Below are 21,607 nucleotides of genomic sequence, written 5' to 3'. Positions count from 1 at the left end.
CATATGAAATTTATAACAAAGTTAATTAAAGACGATTGAAATATTTCTGTTAATGCGTGGACAATATTTTCTTCTTTTTATTTTATTTTTTTGAATTCGACTAAAACGATAAAAGTTGATTGAAAGATAACCAGAATTATATTTGTTAAGAATACGAATCTACTTGATCACTGTGCCCCCTTTCTTTATTATCTTTAACGTACTACTTTGTATTCATTGTCATTATTTGTAATTATAATTTTTGCAAATGATTTTTTAGACTGTATGTTACAGCCCGTGGCAGTTTTTTTTCAAAGGGCTCTGCTCGTACTTTTGTAAAAATGAATTTTTAATTTGTAGTACTGTGGGTAACAACTTAATTGATTAAATTATTCTCATATCTTTCTTTTTCTTTTTTTTCTTCAAAGAACTACATTGTTGATATAATTAAAGGGTAGTTTTGCGAAATATAGTTTTTCTTTAATTTACATATTGGAGCATGTCACTACATTTGCTATAATTCGCTAAGTATTATAAGAATATATAGATATAAGTTATATCTGACATGTAAAATCGATGTTTAATCTTATTTATGCCATATGAAAATAATTCTTTCTAAGTACCCATATGAACGCAACATATATTTCTTTTGGTCATATAAATTCACTATCAAAGTACATATATAACAATATATATATATGTATGTTGTTAGTAAATGATGAATATTTATCAATTTTCTCTTATTAGTTTCTTAAAATAATTAAATACGATTCGCGGTAGTTTCTGCAAATTTACCCTTCAATTAATATATAATTATTGTTTATATTAATAAACGCAAGTAGAGCTTTGATAAAAAGCAAAATATGATCATAAAAATCTTTTTTATTTTGTTAACATATAATATTATATTACTTTCTTCATAAAATTGTAAACAAAAACAAAAAAAAAACTATCCATCTTATAATTAAAAAAAAAAAAGAGAAAATAATCAGCGTACTGACCATTACTCTTAAATTCTGTGTACAATTTACGAGGCATTAAGTAATAAATAATTATTATAGATTTGTCACACTGTGATTTTGCTTCTTTTTAATCAATCTGTGATACTACTTAATAAATTCTTTATTTTAGTGGCGATTATCAAAAAAATATGCATTTAAATTTGTAAGCTATGTTGAAAAATAAAGTTAGGTAACAACAAATGTTCTTACTTTTATATGTACCTGATATTTACTACATATTTTTTTATATATACGAACTATAAAATGTTATTAATAGATAATTTATTCTATCAAACATTTCTGTTAATCTTATTGCATATACGACCCAGAAAATAATGCAACGTTAATATTTATAAAAATTGTACGACATAAGTTACATTATAAAATTTAATTACATACCAAGATTATCTCTGCTATCCATTTCTACCCAATTATATTTAAGAATGTTTTTCTATTATATAAGTATTTTCTTTCAATCACTTGGAGTTTTTCGTTGCTTATTACAATACGGATCATGTAAATTTTCATCGATTATTTTAATATTGAGTTTTTCTATTTCAATGTTACGAATCAGTGATTTATCCAATGACTCATCTTTTTTAAAGAAAGCATGCATACGAAGAAATTTATGTCGTTTGATAGTTTCTGGGTCGATCTGTAAATCATGATCGTCTAAACTTGTAACAGTTACATCTCCTTCTTTTTGATTTATTTCACATGTGCAGTCACGTTTTTTAATATAAATAAAATGTAAATCCATGACGTTTGTACCAGTAAAACCAGTTTTAACTATATTTTCACCTTTCTTATATCGAGAAAAAAAATTATATGAATTATTCTCTGCCAAAGCATTTTCAGGCATAATACGTTCTACTTCCATAATCATTAGTTCTGTCTTATATTTCTTTTCGTATTCATGTATATCAAGCGATTCAATGTCATCTATCTTCTTTGCTATTTTATTTGATTCTTGATCTGTTAATTTAATTGATTTTGATGTCAGATAATCGCTCAACATATATCTTTTGCATGGATCTTGATGCACTACTTCATTGCCAGTGTTATCCTCTTTCTTTGATTGAAGTGCTGTTATTTCTTGGATTCTTATCGATTTTAAAATCTCAAGTAACTGATATACTACTGGTGCAAAAGCAGGATAACCAAATGCACCTGCTGCATCTGTTGGCCCATCTTGGCCATCTGTACCACCACTAAATATTATTACATCGTAAGCTGTAAGTAGTGGATTACTTTTAACCTTTGCTAACCAGTCTAAAGAAAAATATAATGCCAATTCTTGATTTCTTCCACCTTTCCCTGTACCAGTAACTTTAACCGTTGGTTCACCAGCAGCTATTAAAACCACACCACTTCCATTAACATTTTCAATCATAGAATAAATTTCTTTTACTTTTTCAGCTGTTAAAGAAATAATGTCTGATTTATTAACATCGGTAAGAAAATCTTCCATACTTAATGTCTTATTTAACGCAAGACATATCAGATTAGCCACATTCACATATGCTAAGCTTACATCATGAACGTGGCCTTTAATATTGTTCTGTAATATTATTGGCACAAGTTTTTTACGTAAAGCTTCTACTCTTGCTCCTTCTACAGCAGTCATATTATTAGCTAAAATGATATTATTGACATGCTTGAATTTCTTTTCCGAATTTAATAAAGGTGTATCATTAAAAGTTTCAGTAGACGTTATTAGGTATTTTAAATCGCTTTCCACAGTTTTGAATAAATCATATTTTCTTAAGACAGCGATAACTTCTTCTGGCAATTTTGGATTATAAACAGTAGGGCCACTAGCAATTAAATCAATGGGATCGTCTATAATGTCAGATATAATGAGAGAAATAATTGAAGCTGGGTAAGCCATTCTAGCAAGGCCACCGCCTTTAACCATAGATAACTTTCGTCTTAATACATTAACTTCAGTTATATCGGCACCAGCATTTTGCAATTCTTTACATAAACGCATCTTATCATCAGAATCTATAGTAGGTCTAGGCATATAAAGTAATGCAGATCCTCCACCTGATACTAATACGATTAGAGTATCTGTCTCAGTTAATGATTCGACTAGATCTATAATATCATGTGTCGTATTTAAAGATCTATCATCTGGTTGATTATTTATGGCACCTTCTCTAAATTCAAGCACAGTTGTTTTCTGATTAGGAAAACTAGATGTTTCATCTAACGTCCATATTGAATCTTTGGAGATTTCAGGCACGCTAACTATACCCTTGATCAAATGATTGCCGAGTATTTTTTCTAATTCTATAGCCATGTTCATAACAGCTTTGCCGAAACCTACTAAATAGACTTTTTCCCCTATTGGGAAGCTTTTATTTTCGATAAACAAAGCTCCATTTTTTAATTTCACCTTATCCTTTATTATTTGCTTAGGAGAAACAGCTTTAATAGCAGAAAGAAAGATTCCTTTCAAATTGGATCTTATTTCATCTAATAATATTTTGGTGGCCATATTAAAAGAAATTGATTTCTCTTCCAAATCTTGAATAAGTCAAAAATTAGAGCACAAAACAAAGCAAAAATAACAAATAAGGAAAAAACACAAACCTTAAATTAATCTGTAAAGCTTTCAAATATCATGAATGTGTGTTGTGTTAACCATATTTGTTGATCTTCCTAATGTTGCAACAACTTATTGAAAGATGTACACATTTCTAATCACTTTTTGTTTAATGACTTTTTACACTATTACATCAAATTAATTATTAGTTTTATAACTATACTTATTATAAATTTTAACTAATATTCTCTATATGCTTAAACGTTACAACGTTTCACATTTAACAAAAAATTTAGGTTAATGTTTGTACTTGAATATGTCACACACACATTGTGTTACGTCCTAGATTTATTATTTTTTATTGGTAGATACAAAAATCTAAAATATTACTTTATATCAACACATTGATAAATTTCGTTTCATTACAGTCGCGATCAGATTGCATACTAATTTAGAAGTTGCGATGAAAATATGGAGGGTAGAGGCAGTGCTGTCAGATCGTGGGTAAATCTTACCCTCTCCCTGTGCCACTGGGATTGCACACAATGAAAGTTTTCCATGTCCGTGTGTTTGGGATGTCGAGGAAAGCCGAGTGTAACCGAAGTTGGCGGTTGGCCACGAAGTGGCACACTATGAAAGCGACTCCTGTCCATGTGTTCGGACGACACGAGTCGCTTTCATAGTGTGTCACTCCGGCGTGCCCGCCAACTTCGGTTACACTCGGCTTCTTTCGACATCCCAAACACACGGACATGGAAAACTTTCATTGTGTGCAATCCCAGTGGCACAGGGAGAGGATAAGATTTACCCACGATCTGACAGCACTGGGTAGAGGTAAGGAGTAACATCTCTGTATATGAAAAGTGTCCGTCGAAATGCATTCAATTCGGGTGGCGCCACAGTTCGTAGACGGTAAATTTTAAAGGTAGCGCCAAATATTATTAGAGTAAAATTGAGAAATAAACAAGGAAAGAAAAACTTCCGCTAAGTTATAGCGCGCTTTTCAAAATCCTCATAAAATAGGAAGCAACATATAATGATTTTTTGTGTATCATTTTTTAACGTCTACTTAGTAAATATTAAAAAAAATAAATATATTAATAATAAGAAAGAATCATATGTTATACAAAATACATAAATAAATAAAAATTAAGAAATAAATAAATGATTGTGTTTAAAATTTGAGTACAAAAGTTCATCAAGAGCAAAACGATAATAAAAAAATTTTTCTCTATAAGCAATCAATTTTTGCATCTAACAAATTTTTAGAATAAATCATAGAAACATTTAATCAATTTATGTATTAAAACATTGTTATTCGCTATATAAAAAATAATTTATTTCTGTAAATTAGCATATTTCGATATGCGAAAGCAGTCATAAGACGGACTGAACACCTAATAAACAATATAAATTAACAACAATAAAAGACATAATATTATAAACACATACTTTTTCACAAAATTAAATTATAAAAAATCAATAAACGTACTATTCACAGTTCACAAAATAAAATCACTCTAGCTACACGTTTTCTCATAATAATTCTTTAAGATTATATTTACTACATTATTTTGTACTACGCAAGTAGTTGAAATTTTCAATAATTAACTACTTAAGTCGCCAATAATATTAAATTTTTTAACTCGGCATACTTCAATTTGTTTACAATTGCTACACTCATACCATACCTACTACGTAAACCAGCGCCATTCTGGAAGGTTTTTAAACTATTATTTATAGAAAACGCTGGACACTTTTTCACATTTTCTCCCATAAGAGATGTTACTCCTTACCTCTACCCTCCATAGTTTTTAGGGGACAGATTTTATAAGAAATTGCCTATATCGTTCGTTTTCCCGTGTTTTTACCTCCGTCGTGTGAGATCTCTACACGATAGTATTGAAGGGTTAATTTACGGAGCCTAGATAACAGGAGGGCGATCGCAATGTATTACAAATGCTCGAAAATGACGGGAAAGATATTTTGCCACTAGAGCGCGTTAGTGTGGCTAATATCAGGTTTTTAAAACCTTGTTTATTGTCGCGGGAATGTAATAATTGTACTCACGTTAGAGACCAATAGAGATGAGTACTCTCATCCGCCATTTTCACTTCTCGAGTGAGCGGAAGTTTTAAAAAAACGTATGTAGTGAGTGTTAGTCTGTAGGTTTTATCGTTATTTTTTGCAATTTTTTTAGTTATTTGTGAATGAATGAAGAAGAAATTTTATTGAAATCGTTTAATAGTCATTTAATAGTCGTAAACAACTATTAATATCTGTCTGAAAACATATTGAAAAATACATTTTCAATAAAAATTTCTAAGTTCACTACAAAGATTTTTGGGCTTTGTCTAGCAAAAATTGAAGGTATGTTTATTCTTTTTGTATATAAATAGAACGATCATAGTATTGTAAAGTTTACAATTTCTTATTTTAACGCTTGCTTGTAATAACCATCCAGTATTGGCTGCAAATAAGACTGTTGAACCTCCAGTAAAAAAGCTACAAACAAGTGATACTCAGTTTTGTGTGCAAACATTTTTAATTGATAAGTTTAGCAATTGGATTTCTCGTTATGATGCAAATAGCATCTTTTATTTAGCTGGCAGCACAACTAATGCTGTAGCCAAACGTGTTTGTAGAAATTGTGTGCAATTTTTGACATCTTCAAATTTGCCAAATATAGATTTTATAAAAAAAAGCAAAGTATTACACCAAAGAGTTAAACAAAGGTGATTTAAAGGAACCATGTATGGAAACTTATAGTTTAATTTTACATTGTGAACATTATTTCATTTTGTACCAAGATGATATTAGAAATAGTAACTGTGATTTATTAAAAGTATTATTTGAGAAAATCAACATTGATTTTCCAAGTTGTTGTTATGTTAAGTACAAAATAATTAAACATTTTTTCAATGTTCGTTCGTATTGCGTGAAAAATTATTATGAGAACTGCAAACGTCATACCAAAGTGTATGGATCTGCGACTATGAAATGAAGAGTTTTAAACATTTAATTTATGCATTTGCTGCACATATATTTTGCATTGTTAATAATGATGTTAATTTTATTATTTATAATTTTTTAATATTTTTACAACGGAACAAATGAATAAATAAATATAGATATATTCATATAAATGATACAAATTTATTTTATTTCAAATGTACAATTCTAACTACTCACTTATGCTATGTGCAGTTCATTACTTTTTTTTTTTAAATATATACAATTTTTACCATGTTTAATTAAGTTCATGATTATGAAACATTGTATTTGCTTAAATATTCTGAAGCTGCTGAATACGATTTATATTCTTTTAAAATTGCATTCATTCTCTCTATTTGAGCCCTCATAGATTTTCATATAGATAGATTTTCAGCAAGCAAAGACATAATGGTCTCTTTGTTAACAGATTTTATTCCACTTTCATACTTCTAAAAAAGATACAATTATTATTTTTAAATTTACAATTAATTTACATATTTATATAACATAAACATAAATAATTAATGTTTCAAAATAAGAATATAGTACCATTTTGCTTTTAGCAGCGACTGATCTTTTGTTGTTGTCTTCCTTTTTTACTGGCATACTTTTCATCTGTTTTAAAATAAAAATACGAGTTATTGAGCTTTTATTTGTAATATGTTATTCAATATATTTAATATATATTACTAAACAAATCCAGTATTTTTATAATTTAAACAGATTATCTATTTTTCAGAGAAATATTAAAACATTACTTACCAAATTATTACTGAAACGTTCCAAATAGGTTATCCGTGTTTATAAATCAATCACTGAATAGTATTTTGTAGTTTAATCTATCTTTTAATGTTAAAAATAGAAAGGTTAAGTACTAACATCAACTATCAAATAATTTTTTTAATGAAATTTAATACAATATCAATAAATAATTCAATCTCGCTTGATGTCAACAAACGTGTTTACTGTACAAAACCATACTAGTGCAGTGCTGTCAGATCGTGGGTAAATCTTACCCTCTCCCTGTGCCACTGGGATTGCACACAATGAAAGTTTTCCATGTCCGTGTGTTTGGGATGTCGAAAGAAGCCGAGTGTAACCGAAGTTGGCGGGCACGCCGGAGTGACACACTATGAAAGCGACTCGTGTCGTCCGAACACATGGACAGGAGTCGCTTTCATAGTGTGCCACTTCGTGGCCAACCGCCAACTTCGGTTACACTCGGCTTTCCTCGACATCCCAAACACACGGACATGGAAAACTTTCATTGTGTGCAATCCCAGTGGCACAGGGAGAGGGTAAGATTTACCCACGATCTGACAGCACTGATCTATAGTGCTCTAACGTAGGGATTCTATAGGGACCGAGCCCTAACTGTAGAGGCAGCACACTTGTCGGAAGTGGCGCGCTCTGGTGTTTAATAAAAGCAAAAAACGGGCAAGAAGATACCTATATATGATGCTGAGAATGGAAAATGTAATGTGCAATATTTAAAATCAGATGAAAATGGATTACACCTGAGTACAACTCATTCCATTTACACTCAGGTACAACTGCAAATGTATATTACAAATATCGCTTTATGTGATTTATTCGTATACTCATCTCGGGGCTGTGTTTTGATAACAATTGCTCGTGATGAAATTTTTTTAAGTACGGTAGTTCCTAAACTAGAAAAATTTTATTTTAAGCATTACGTTCAAAGATTATTTATTAAGTATAATACAAGTAAATGAAGTACAAACATACTAGTAAATAGTTATATATTAATTTGTTTTAATATTTTGATATTGATCATAGTTTATGTATCAGAGTTTAATAAAAATTATATTTAATTACAATTATGGATTTCGTTTTATCCTCTAAATTTACAATTAGTTATTTTTACAATTTAATCATATTTTTTTATCATTCTATTTCTGATTTTTCTTGTTTAAACAGGGGCTTTTGAATATTTATGATAGCACATATGACAAAAACAATTTCATCAACATGAGGCAAAAGTGACACTGGTACTTTGGAAAGAATATTAAAGTCTTTTATTCGTTGATTCACTCTTTCAATGTGTATTCTCACTGAAGCAATATTGTAAGTTTCATCAACTTCCTCAGGTGTAAATTGATTTTTGTTGCAAAACGGAGGCATAATAAAAATCGCATTTTTCTCTTGCACTGTTGTTTGTATTTGCGGGAAACCTTTATCTGCTAGCACAACATCACCAGGTTCAATTAAATCTATTAGACCACAATCATTTGTGATAAAACAATCACCAGCACGACCACCATAACACTTTGACAGAAAACTTATAAATCCACTTGGAGTACACCCTACTAAAAATTTCATTGTGTGATGATGCTTATAATCTGAATACATTAAAACTCGATGTTTAACTGCTGGTGGAACTTCTGTGTTTACTTCGGTGCAGTCAATGATAACACGAGTGTTTGGATAATGTAGCTTAAATGATTCAGGTAAAGTTGCTTGAACAGCGGCTTTAGATGGCCAGAATATAAAATTTTTCAATAGAATATTTAACTGTTGCAAATTCTTTACGAATATTTTATTTACAGTAGTCCGATGAATATTAAATAAGACAGAAATCGCAGTAAATGTCAAACCGGTTTTCAGCTTCATTAACGTAATTAATAATTTTGTTTTTTTGTCAATGCCAGAACGTTTACATTCTGGGAGTTGATTCAAAAGCCATAGAAAGATAGATAATGTAACACCTGTTAAGCTACTCATAGTTTCATTACTTGTAATAGATGAAAATCCATGGAACCCTTTGCAATGAGATTGTACAGACTCGAAATTGATTGGATCGCAACTGGAATCTTGAACATTTTTTTTCATAGGCGGCATCGAAGTTTCACACATTTTATCTGCAGTTTTTTTTACAGATATATTAACTTGGACTGCTGCAGTATTAATACCATCATGATTATTCATATTACAAAAAAAATAAGTACAATTATCAGTTGAAATATCAGGAATGAATTCCTCAGTTTGAGAAGTAATACTTCGATAGGCTGGGGGAGAAACATTCATAACATTCACGTCCCTATCACAGCTGTCCTCAGTTTCTGTTATCATTTCTCCTGCGTCTTGCTTCATTTCAATGTCACTTGAATTATTTTTATTATCTTCAATAGAATTATTGCTGTTGATACTGTCAGTTAATATTGATTCTTTGACGTTCATTTCCTTATTTAATTGACGTGTTCTTGACCGTTCAAATCGTTGTAGACGTTGAATGGAATTTCTTGTGTTTTCTTTTCCAGGAAAAATCGAAGGAACATAAGATGGGTGATATGAGTTGTCTGATTTACTATTATTTATAAAATGAGCACTACAAATTCTTGTATGTTGATTTGGCTCCCATTTTTTCGGATTTTTACTAAAAAAAAAAACAACGAAATTTTAAGGTTAAATTTATATTATTATATAAATTTTAATTTAATTGTTATATGGAACTTTTTATTCAAATGAAATACTACTCGGTTTGATTTTGTAATATTTAAATTACTATGCCACTGCTGTTGATAATTATAATTTCTTACTTACACATAATTTTTTACCGCATTTATCCACTTTATACGTTTATCTTCCTTCCATGAGGCACCACATTTACTCGAGGGAAAACAATAAAATTTCACTGGCATATCGACTTGCCACTTATGACGAGATTTTTCTGTGCATCCTTTGATACAACAAGATTTTCCTGATCGAGACATTTCGATTAATTTTTCAATATTTATTTAAACAACATTAACTAAATTGAAAATAACGTGTTGTTGCTTTACTTTGATTACCCGTTTTTTGCACATTTCTGTTACCAGTTGGCGTGACAGTCTAGCGGCTCGGTCCCTATAGGAGGGATGCGCCATGTACATTTTTGGGGGACCGGTACTCGATTTTGCGCGCGAATGATTCAAACATTGAAATAATTATGAAATAATGAATTGCATCAAATACAGAAAAAAAATAAACTATATTTAATGATAATTAAAAATTTATATTAAAATAGAATAGGTTACACAAAAAAATTATTATAAATTCAATAAGAAAGACTTAATTAAGTTTGATTTGATAAAAGGCATTACAGTATTTTGAAATTTCAAAATAATTTGTAGGAATTTATACAATTTTGATAAATATAATTATCTACTATATATATTATATTAATAATAATAATAATAATAACAATAATATTAATATTAATAATAATAATAATAATAATAATATTAATAATAATAATAATAATAATAATAATAATAATAATAATAATAATAATAATAATAATAATAATAATAATAATAATAATAAGACAAATGTATAAAACAATTAAAAAATAGATTTATTTTAACATATTTTTATTTCTCAATGTGGTACATGGTCATAGATTTACTCGAACTGAGATTTGTTTGCTTAAAATTTTGTAAATTTTTGCGATTATACCTACGCGATGCACTTCGCAATCTAAACAGAGAGTACCTATTAATGATCCTCTTTTTCAGATTGTGACATTTTGTAGTCGTTAAATCAAGTTTCTCGAATTCATTTATAAAGTATTTTTGCACGCCTTCTTTTACATTATCACAGACATATTTGTATTGCATTCGAAAAATTCTTTCCATACTTAAAAAAAAGTTAAAACTTTTAATGTTAACAAAAAATATTCTATCTTTATCATTTACGCGTTTCATTCTAGTAAATGTAGCATAGTAATACGTAGTCGGCTTACGCGAGCCTACACTATCCGAACATTTATCACAATATGTTTTGGTTTTCGTTAGAATGCCGTTAACTGTATATCCCGCAATATAATATATAGCATTCAAATCAATAGTTGAGAAAAAAACTACTAAGATGATGATAAAGATGATGATAAAGATGATGATAAAGATGATGGTAAAGATAATGATGCACGTTTCAAATCGCTATTTTCATTAGAACTATCATTTTCTCTAATAATATTTTTAATATTTATTAGTTTAGTTTAAAATCAATTAAAAATTAGTATCATCAGACAAAATCTTACATCACATAAAACTGAATATTTTTTTACATTTTCAGTTACAATATTACTATTTTGCAACCACAATTTTCGACGTTCTTTTTTTGGAAAACGACAAAATTTACGGTCTTGCGTAGTTTTTGTTAAACTTTTGCAGTAATTAAGAATACACTGTCGAACCATGATTATTCATCACAAACAAAAAGTCTGTAAACAAACGATAAGTTATAGGTTAGGTTCGTAATACATACTAAAGATAAACATGGCTGCGCGTTGGATCGGAAGCGGTCGCCCAAAATTTTCAGCCAATGGCACATGAGCAGTGATCCCAGAGACTTTAGTTCGTTTGATCGACACAGGGGCGCAAAATTATCGTACGTGGCAGAAAATTATCGTACGCCCCGGGAAAATTTGAAATCCGACAAATCTCGGACAAAATTTTGAAAAAGTTGGAAAAAGTGTCCAAATTCCAACTTTTTCAAGTTGATGACCTCATTTTTTTTTTTTTACTCATCAAGTTCGCCGGGAGATCGTGGTGGTGGGAGTAGTGGTGGCAGTGAGGGTTTGGGTGGGAGTGCACCTTTGCAAAATTTGTTGACTAAAAAAAAAAGTTTTCGAAATTTCAAATGGATCGTACAGGGCCTCAAATTATCGTACGCGTACGATAATTATCTTACGAATAGAATCACTACACATGAGCTGAATACGTATGGCGCATCCCTCCTACAGGATCCCTATTATTATGTAGAGGGTTTCTCTATAGTAAAGATAATATTAGACTGAATTTTATTTTATGATTTTTATTGTTAGGATGCGACTTGCTTTTCTTTCTTGTACACTTCTCAACGGCTACGCACAGACTGTACTCGTCTGGTGACCACGCTACCAAAGAAAAACGGCGAATGGAGGCCATGTGGAGATTATAGGCGACTAAATAGCGTTACGGTACCAGACAGGTACCCCATTCCACATGTACACGACGTCACGCAACAATTTCGTGACTGTAATATATTTTCCACAATAGACTTGTCTAGAGCATATCACCAAATTCCGTTGGCTGAGGAAGACATAGAAAAAACAGCTGTAATTACACCTTTTGGTCTGTTTGAATACACAGTGATGCCTTTCGGTTTATGTAACGCGGCGCAAACATTCCAAAGGTTTATGAACATAGTATTAAGCAAATTAGATTTCTGTGCCTGTTACATAGATGATATAATTGTAGCGTCTAAAAATAAGGAATCCCATGAAAAACATCTGCGTGCAATATTCGATAGACTTAGGCAATATGGACTATCAATAAACATTTCAAAGTGCAATTTTTTTCAAAATAGCGTAAACTACTTAGGTTATAAGATAGATAATAAGGGTATAGCGCCGTTGGATGAGCGAGTCCACGCTATACAAAACTATACAAAACCAAAGACTGTTTCAGATATGCGACGTTTCCTTGGGGTAGTGAATTTTTATAGGAGGTTCTTACCAAAGGCTGCAGAATGGCTTGACCCACTTAACAAATATATGGTAGGTGCCAAGAAGCACGACAAAAAACTGATAGAATGGAATCAAGCAGCGGAAGAAGCGTTCAAAAAAGCTAAAGAAGCAATTGCCACAGCAACGTTATTGGCATACCCAAAAGAAAAAGCGATATTAAAATTGAAGACTGATGCTTCCGATAGCGCAATTGGAGCAGTGTTAGAACAATTCTGCGATAACAAATGGGAACCACTAGGATATTTCTCAAAGAAACTAGAAAAAGCGCAAATTAGATATAGTGTGTATGATAGGGAATTGTTAGCTATCTATAAAAGTTTAAAGTTTTTTAGATATTTTGTCGAAGGAAGAGAATTAATAATAGAGACTGACCATAAACCACTGTCATACGCTTTTAAGCAAAATACTGACAAAGCAAGCCCAAGACAAGCCAGACAGTTGGATTACGTAGGACAGTTTACTTCCAAAATTGTTTACGTTGCTGGAAAAGACAATGTGGCAGCAGACGCTATGTCAAGACTGGAAACCATAGACATGCCAGTCCTAGTATCAACAGAAGAGCTAATGGCAAAGCAACAAGAGGATGACGAACTAAAGAATATCTTGGCAGAAGAAAAATGGAACCTGCAAAAGATTTTCTTCGATAGCTCTGATAAGTACATTTATGGCAACATAGTAGGAAAAAGCATAAGACCATACGTTCCAGTCTCTTTACGGAGGCAGATTTTTAAGAACGTACACAATTTGTCACATCCCAGCGGCAGAGTAACAAAACACCTTATAGGAAAAAGCTTCATGTGGCCAAAAATGAACAAAGATATTGCAGAATGGTCAAGTACATGCTTAGCATGCCAAAAGTGCAAAATAAGCCGTCATAACAAACAGGTACCTTCGAAAATAGAAGTACCACAAGGACGTTTCGAACATGTACACATAGACATAATAGGTCCATTACCAACGATTAAAAATATGAGATACTGCCTAACAATGATCGATAGGTTTACTCGATGGCCAGAAGCAATTCCAATGCCAGATACCTCAGCAGATACAGTGGCAACAACATTCTATTCGCAGTGGATTTCGAGATTTGGTTCTCCTATTACAATTACAACTGATCAAGGAACACAATTTGAAAGTCAACTATTTGAAGCATTAACCAAATTAGTCGGAGCGAAAAGAATTAGAACAACAGCATATCACCCTGCATCAAATGGAATGATAGAAAGATGGCATAGATCACTTAAAGCAGCAATAATGTGCCATGAAGAAAAAGACTGGGTAGGAATACTACCAACAGTGCTCCTTGGTCTACGCACAAGTCTAAAGGAAGATATAAAAGCTTCAGCTGCGGAATTGGTATATGGTGAAAACATCAGACTACCAGGAGAATTTTTCCTCAGCGAAGAGCTATTACAAGATCCACACATATTCCTAGAAAAATTAAGACAACATATAAGGCAAATCAGACCGATACCCACAGCACACCATACCAAAAAGAAACATTTTATTCAGGATAGGTTATATACATGTACGCACATATTTTTAAGGGTCGACGCTGTATAAAAACCATTAGAAGCGCCTTACGAAGGTCCATACGAAATTATACAAAGAATTACAGATAATATTTTCAAAATTAACTATAAAGGAAAACATATAAATGTATCTATAGAAAGACTAAAACCAGCGTTCGTCGAAAAAGATTGCAATACCGATTCGTATGTACCAATTACAACTTATTAAGTTAAGATAGAGATAGTTCAATATTTTTATATATCTTTATATATTTTTATATACTTGTAAACATCTATAAATTTAAGTTTCGCATTTTATGTAATAAGAAAAATGCTCCGAAGGGAGTAATGTAGCGGTACGACCGATGGTCGCGCCATCTAAGTTACTAGAAGGCTAGGGAACCACGCTAGCAAGTGTGGTCACTAGACGAGTACAGTCTGTGCGTAGCCGTTGAGAATTGTACAAGAAAGAAAAGCAAATCGCATCCGTTAAATAAAAATCATAAAACAAATTCAGTCTAATATTATCTTTACTGTAGAGAAACCCTCTACAATTAAGTATTTACTATCGCCCACTTGTGGTCCCGGTAGTAACTAAAATAAATCTAGTTAGGAAAAAGTTAACTTGTAAGGTTCTATATACTTCTGTATTCTTTGGTATTGTTTTCGTATTATCCCAGAATGTCAAATAAAGTAAATCGTAAAACATTCCAAAGCAAAAGTATATAAATATATTTCTAGAATTATATAAAAGTGTGGTAATCATAGGATAATTGTTGTTCATTGTCAAAGTGTATATATTATTGTAATGAGTAATTTAATTGATGCACATTGGTTTCCATTGGCTTCCCAAAGCAATATTTACTCAATGACACAGTTATGTTCACTCAGTGGAGTTAACAAAGTTTTGGTAGCATCTTTAAAAAGAAAGATATACTCGTGTGAATATCATATTACGCCAAAATGGAATTTGAGGCCAGTAGTCAAGGAATTACTCTTCACGTATATTCCCAGTTTGTTACTTTATGTATATAATATATACTATATATATATATATAATATATATTAAATATATATACAATTTATACTATTATGTATATCGTATAATACTATTTTTTTCAAAATCTTATACTCATATAAAAATCTTTCTATAATTTTTGTTAGATGGGGCTGAGATTATTGCCATTGATGCTTATAATAAAATGGATGTGGGCGATGGATTTGTAATTGGAATAACTATTATTAAAACGAGCACGAATACATCTATTGAAAGATATTTGAATATTTATTCTGAAGGTGTTGTTGATGGAGAAAGCGATGAAAATAGTACAATTGAAACTATCGCTCAAAATTGTCTTATGGTTGAGCTATCGTATACTCCATATCATTTATATCATACAATATTACCACATCAACCTTCTGGCAATGAGGTTTCTATGTTTTATGAATTATCACAAAATATACAAAAATATATTTTTACTCTTTTAATTTAGTGTTCGTCTTACAGGTGATTTGGTTAATTTCTGGAAGCGATTACAAGATTCATATGATTATGGAAGATAAATTAACTCACGGTTACATTGAACCATCCATTGAGAAATATTTTCCTGAATTGCATAATATTCAAGCTATTTGCTTATGGATAAGCGTTTATTATTTTGATAACTATAAATGGTAATTCATATAATAATTATTATAAATTGTTACGAACAAAATTTACAAATTGTATGTTATCTTAATATTTTTTTAGGCGACTCAGTGCAATTGGATGCGAGTGTGGTCTAGTCAAAATATCTTTAGTTGACGTCTTAGAAATACAAATGGTTAGAAATTGGTCATTGAGATATGATAAGCCAATTTCAAGCATACATATATTTCCTCATAGAAATAATATACCTCCACCATCGTCATTAAATTATGAATGTAAATGTAGGTCTATTCTATAATTAAATCAAATCACAGGTTCTATTATAACATGTATAGATTAAATTTAAATGAAATTGTTTCTTTTTAACAGCTAAAGAATTATTCTCTGATGAGGACCCAATATTGAATATTCTGATTAGTAATACAAGTAACGCTATTGTCTTTATGTAAGAAAATTTATTATTAAATAAATTGTAATCTCAATGTTCTTAGTAATGTAATTTTTTATTTACAGGGATATTTTACATTGCGGAATGGAAAAAGATATGATATTAAATTGCAGCGATTTATCAGATTGTATATTGTGTACATGTGTTGCAGATATAAACATGGATGGTCAAAATGAAATACTCTTAGGTACATATGGACAGGAAGTTTTAATTTTTGCATTATCTGGTGACACATGGGAATTATCCGTACGAAAATTATTCGATGCACCTGTGCATTCTATAACCTACATGGATATAACTAACGATGGAATGAAAGAACTTATTGTTCTTACACAAAGAGGAGTCCATATATTACAGGTTACAATATTTTCTTATATTAAATATTGCAAATAACAAATACATTAATATTTAATATTTAATTTCTTGTGTTCCAGCATAACACGGTACTTGTCAAAGATAAGTGGAAAGAAATGTTTAAGAATTTATTAATTAGAAGTGATAGGTGAAAATTGTAAAACGTTAACACATATAATAAATAATTATATGTATATAATATAATATATAACAAAAAAAAGAAGTATCTAATGATAACACATAATTTTTAAAAAAATTGATTTGTGTATTTTTATACATATATACAATTCCGAAAGAAGATATTGCTACAATAAATAATAATACAAATTGAATGTGAAATAATTTATAATTATAACATATTTTGTATTTGTTTAATATTTATACGTGTAAATAATTTTAAAAATTATTAAAAAGCTAAAGAGACAAAGATTTCTTTATGTAAAGTTTAAAGGAAACAAGAAAAACAAATGAGATTTAAAATACATTTAAAAGATTACTATTTTCGCGCCATGGACGGGGGAAGATGCGTCAGGTGATTAGTGATCACATGACCATATCTAAACGTCATTGGACGGTAGAACGATCAGTGGTCGATGTACGAGGAGGGAGCGTCGATCAGTAGCGTAACGCGATTGGTTAGTCAGTGGGCGGTATGAAGTGTTGGGGAGGGGGGCATAGAATAGTAAGGTCGCCATCTTAAAGCAATTCGCGATAGCCTTTCGTCGCCGGTGCGAAGCCGAGCCGTTGTCGTCGTCGTTCTTGTCGTGATTGTGTGTCGTTTTCGTCGTTTTTGTCGTCGGGTTAAAAGCTGAGCCGTATTAGCCTGGCGAGCGTGTTAAACGCGAGCGCGAGCTCGTACGGCTCCGGTAGGTGATCAAAAACGAGATCGATAAAGAGTTGAAAGAGGAAATTTAGGTGAGGAGAGAGAAAAGTACAATTGTCGCTTAAAGACAGTTAGTTAATCAACGTTTAAAACTTATCGTGTGGGGGGAGACATTTTATTTGGGTGCTTCTAATTTCGGAATTTTAGATTTTTTTTCTTTCTTTAATCACCGTAATTTTTATTGCTCGTGTATTCGTGTTGTCTCCCTCTCCTTTTTTCTCTTTCTTCTTTTATCTTTGGTTCTTACTTTCTCTTTCTCCTTTTTTTCATTCTTTACGTTTCTTTCCAAATTTACGTACGTGAATACATACACACACGCACACACATACGCGTCATATTACCTAGAAAGCACTCTTTTAATCATCATACATACATCCATCATACACAACATATACATATTATATATATATATCTCATTCATATCATATCATATCATATACATATACATATACATATACATATACACGGAATCGGACACCTCGATAGTGGCAGTGCGCTGCGAGAATGATACATGCTGTTTGAGAGAGAGTAACCACAGAAGGAAAGGACGAACCTCACACTTGCTGACAAATCCATTCGGTTTTGAAGAATCATCGACGTAGGGGAAGAAGACAGACAGGAAGGAAGGAAAGCAAAGGTAAAAAGAAAGAAAGAAAGTGACAGGAAGGACGACAGTATGGCGGGACAAACGATAAACGATAGACTACTGGCTGCCAGACACAGCATCGCTGGCCAAGGGCTCGCCAAATCCGTCTGCAAAGCTACCACTGAGGAGATGATAGGACCAAAGAAAAAGCATCTTGATTGTAAGTTTTTTTTTCATTTTAGTTTATACTATTTCCCGATGTTTCTTCTCCCACAAATTTAATATCCTTTTTTAAAAACAAAAATCGTTTCTCCTGGGTTACATCGACTCAGATCTCGAGTCGGTTCAACTCTATCGATTCGGCACGATTCGGCACGATTCGAACACGTCTCTTTCCGACTCTTTCTATTTGATATTTAAACGATTCAAAATTTGCGTATTTTATTGTTCTTTTTTATGTCTTTTCGCTTCTTCAAAAGCAAAGAGAGTAGCGTAGAAGACGAGAATGCAGTGAGACCAGTTATTCTCAAAAAAAGACAGAGAGAAAGAGAAAGAGCGAGAGCGAGAGCGAGAGCGAGAGCGAGAGCGAGAGCGAGTAACGAGTAACGAGTAACGAGTAACGAGTAAGAGAAAGAAAGAGTTAGGAGAGAGTGAGAGAGAAAAGTAGGTGGTGGAGAGGGGGAGAATGCTCGCGCTCACGTCGATGCGCCGCACGTCGTAGTGAGGTCATTCGATTTTGAGTACGTACAACACGACGAAATTTCGTTCATGTTTCTCTCACAATTAAAAAAAAACCGTTTCATGGCGAAGAAGATTTTTTATTTAATTATGATAAGAAATCTGTTTTTAGCTCGTTTTTATGGCGATAGCTGTACCATCAATGTACTACATGATTTATTGATTTTACTCTGGGAACATTGATTTTTTTCCATCCTCGACTTTACTCAGCCACCATACGTTTATAAAAGAATATGATGTATTTGATGTAATGTTGAAAGTTATTGGTGATTTTTGATTAGATTATTGGGAAATTGTTTTAGTCGTTTGTTAGAAAACATTGATTTATTTTTGGATGCGACGCATTTAATGTAAGAGAACTATGTTCGCTCTTATTAAATACAGATTTTTTGAAATACTAATTAGGAGCAAGGTTTGTTAATCGTTACAACTTGAATTTGAAAGAATGTAAGGCATGAATGTAGATAGGGAAGGTGTGTTGCCTTTAGTTTTTTCTTAGAATTTGTTTGAGGCTAACAAGAATGAATCATCGTTCTTAGTATGATGCATAGATGTCTGGTTACACATATTATTGTGTTATATTTTATAATGTATTAGATTATTCACTTAATAGTTTTTTGTAATAATTTTTATAAAGCCAGGAAAGGATTGATTAGAGTATGTTAACAACTTTTATCGGTTAATTTAATCTTTAAGTTTTAATATATTTCTTATTATTTTCTGCGACAATAGAAATTTAGTTCAGCAGAATATTGGAATATAAATTTACAAGACATTAATCGTGTTGTAAGATTTGTTATTGTACGCATCAATACAATATTAAATTTATCTTACAATTAGACTATTATGTTTGTTTATAAGTTATATATCATTCATATTTATTAGTATATCTATACTTATCAAATAGTTACATACACCAGAACGTGGTTTACGATTAAGAATTGTAGGTTTAGCATAAGAAGATAACAACAAATTTATTAACGAGATCACGGTCATTTGATTAAGGTCATTTAAGTTTAAATAAAGTTACTTTTTATTTTCTTATTATTGAAATATTTCATATTTCTAATTTTATGAAAAATAAAAAAGAAAAGAATATACGTTAATAAGAACTTATTTTTATAAGAAATTCATAAAATGATTTGATATTTTTGGATTAAATTGGAACCATTAAATGAAATGATTAATTAGATGTTAAGAAGTAAACTTGAGAAGTAGACTATCCGTTTAAGCTCATAATTCTAAAGTATTCTTGGTGAGAGTTAGACTCTTCTCTTATATGGTTTACACGTTTTCCCGTGCGTATCCTTCCGCAATTTTGTACGAATTAGAATCATTTTCTTCAGAGAATAAGAAGCTTTACGTAAAAGTTATCAATTTACAAAATATTCATAAGTTTATTATCAGTGAATGATCGATTCATAGTAACTAGGAATATTTAATCTCTAGCTACGCCCTTATTCGATAAAATTTTCATCAAATATAGATTATCTTCAAGCTAATTAAAAGTATACTTAATTATCGGATCTTCCATTTAATTTAACTTTATTTTCTATGATATTAATTATATAATATTAGTCATAAAAATTTTATAAAATTGAATACATGTGTGTCTAAAAGTTGCTTTAGTGAGAAAAGAAAAATGAAATCAAAAATCAATATTAATTTATTAAATAGAATTACTATATTTTGTTTTTTATTTCAAGATATGAATTTTTAGTCAGAGTTTCATTAAAGAAATATGGATTCATGATGTGACTACTTCAAGTACTTGCTAACAAAATAATTTATAATTTTTTAATTTATTAAAGCAATTTTTGGGACATCTATTATATATGAAAAATTTTGAATCGATCAAAATGAAAATAAAATAATTCGATAGACGATTTCTCAACAAAAATTTCGTAACAACTTCGTGACAACGAATAATATACAAAATATAGAATATACTTTAGTATCGTGTTCAATTGTTAAATAGAAATATACGTCATATTTGATGAAAGCAAAAGCAAATAGTATAATAGTATAAATTATTAATGTCTCCTAGGATTGGAATCTTAACGATTCTTGAGAGTTTGTGGAAATAAGTCTACTTATTTTCACTGATAATTCGTAACGCTCGTTAACGTTTTGATAAAAGTTGAAAGCTTTGATAATGTTATAAAAAAAGTATATATTGTTTCCCTGACCGGCAGATAAGTGATATAACTTCATCAAGAGAGAAAGTAAGTAAATACTAATAAGAGGAATAAAGTACATATATATGTACGTATAAATACACGCATAGACGTGTTCTGTGAGCTCGCATAAAAACGATGCTCATTATCATAAGACCGACGGCGCGTGTCCGTACTGACCGTTACCGGTTTCCCTACTGCATGTTCACGTATATCTCCAGACTTG

General features: G+C 30.9%; 4 protein-coding genes and 1 long non-coding RNA gene across 31 annotated transcripts in view; 3 read left to right on the top strand and 2 right to left on the bottom strand.

The window, feature by feature from the left end:
• Positions 1–381: 381 nt before the first annotated feature.
• Positions 382–4,006, bottom strand: LOC107072650 (glycerate kinase). The gene is made up of 2 exons (XM_015332743.2): positions 3,579–4,006; positions 382–3,512 (listed from the first exon to the last, which is right to left on the bottom strand). The coding sequence occupies exon 2, from the start codon at positions 3,481–3,483 to the stop codon at positions 1,453–1,455; it is 2,031 nt and encodes a 676-aa protein (XP_015188229.1). The 5' UTR covers positions 3,484–3,512; positions 3,579–4,006; the 3' UTR covers positions 382–1,452.
• Positions 4,007–7,288: 3,282 nt separating this feature from the next.
• On the top strand, positions 7,289–8,694 carry LOC149032041 (uncharacterized). 2 transcript variants are annotated; one of them, XR_016177074.1, is made up of 3 exons: positions 7,289–7,823; positions 7,886–8,072; positions 8,467–8,694. It is a non-coding gene; the product is annotated as an uncharacterized LOC149032041 (long non-coding RNA). The 2 variants fall into 2 exon arrangements; XR_016177073.1 differs by having other exon boundaries at positions 7,289–8,072.
• Positions 8,219–10,453, bottom strand: LOC149032040 (uncharacterized). 2 transcript variants are annotated; one of them, XM_089174087.1, is made up of 3 exons: positions 10,329–10,453; positions 10,090–10,246; positions 8,219–9,922 (listed from the first exon to the last, which is right to left on the bottom strand). In XM_089174087.1, exons 2-3 carry the CDS (start codon positions 10,185–10,187, stop codon positions 8,434–8,436), a joined length of 1,587 nt encoding a protein of 528 aa, XP_089030213.1. In that variant the 5' UTR covers positions 10,188–10,246; positions 10,329–10,453; the 3' UTR covers positions 8,219–8,433. The 2 variants fall into 2 exon arrangements, with proteins under 2 accessions (XP_089030213.1, XP_089030212.1); XM_089174086.1 differs by having other exon boundaries at positions 10,090–10,393.
• A 4,677-nt stretch (positions 10,454–15,130) lies between these two features.
• On the top strand, positions 15,131–17,329 carry LOC107073454 (KICSTOR complex protein kaptin). Of its 6 annotated transcripts, none has more exons than XM_015334123.2 (7): positions 15,131–15,268; positions 15,712–15,977; positions 16,055–16,221; positions 16,298–16,476; positions 16,565–16,640; positions 16,709–17,000; positions 17,078–17,329. In XM_015334123.2, the coding sequence occupies exons 1-7, from the start codon at positions 15,229–15,231 to the stop codon at positions 17,147–17,149; spliced, it is 1,092 nt and encodes a 363-aa protein (XP_015189609.1). In that variant the 5' UTR covers positions 15,131–15,228; the 3' UTR covers positions 17,150–17,329. The 6 variants fall into 6 exon arrangements, with proteins under 6 accessions (XP_015189609.1, XP_089030215.1, XP_015189607.1 ...); XM_015334121.2 differs by having other exon boundaries at positions 15,160–15,560; XM_015334122.2 differs by lacking the exon at positions 15,131–15,268 and adding an exon at positions 15,378–15,574.
• A 320-nt stretch (positions 17,330–17,649) lies between these two features.
• lap (phosphatidylinositol-binding clathrin assembly protein lap) overlaps positions 17,650–21,607 on the top strand; it is a 33,516-nt gene continuing 29,558 nt past the window's right edge. For 10 of the 20 annotated variants that reach the window (XM_089174075.1, XM_089174073.1, XM_089174078.1 and 7 more), the window contains exons 1-2: positions 17,650–17,912; positions 18,469–18,686. In XM_089174075.1, the coding sequence (XP_089030201.1) occupies positions 18,557–18,686 (130 nt within the window). In that variant the 5' untranslated portion in view covers positions 17,650–17,912; positions 18,469–18,556. Of the gene's footprint in view, positions 17,913–18,366; positions 18,687–21,607 lie in introns of all 20 variants that reach the window. The other 10 variants (XM_089174085.1, XM_089174077.1, XM_089174084.1 and 7 more) reach the window with 7 other exon arrangements.

The sequence above is a fragment of the Polistes dominula genome, unplaced genomic scaffold, assembly GCF_049000335.1.
Source record: "Polistes dominula isolate Pdom_NZ unplaced genomic scaffold, Pdom_raw_medaka contig_277, whole genome shotgun sequence".
Taxonomy (NCBI): Eukaryota; Metazoa; Arthropoda; class Insecta; order Hymenoptera; family Vespidae; genus Polistes; species Polistes dominula.
This window is presented reverse-complemented; position numbering and strand designations above follow the sequence as displayed.

Bases quoted from the DNA above. Each gene is read 5' to 3' on its own strand.
- LOC149032040 (XM_089174086.1), bottom strand. From the start codon at position 10,259: ATGTCTCGATCAGGAAAATCTTGTTGTATCAAAGGATGCACAGAAAAA. The intron at 9,923-10,089 runs GTAAGTAAGAAA...TTTTTTTTTTAG, and splicing joins AATGCGGTAAAAAATTATGT to TAAAAATCCGAAAAAATGGG.
- LOC107073454 (XM_015334121.2), top strand. From the start codon at position 15,356: ATGAGTAATTTAATTGATGCACATTGGTTTCCATTGGCTTCCCAAAGC. The intron at 16,222-16,297 runs GTAATTCATATA...ATATTTTTTTAG, and splicing joins TATTTTGATAACTATAAATG to GCGACTCAGTGCAATTGGAT. The intron at 16,477-16,564 runs GTAGGTCTATTC...TCTTTTTAACAG, and splicing joins ATTAAATTATGAATGTAAAT to CTAAAGAATTATTCTCTGAT.
- LOC107072650 (XM_015332743.2), bottom strand. From the start codon at position 3,483: ATGGCCACCAAAATATTATTAGATGAAATAAGATCCAATTTGAAAGGA.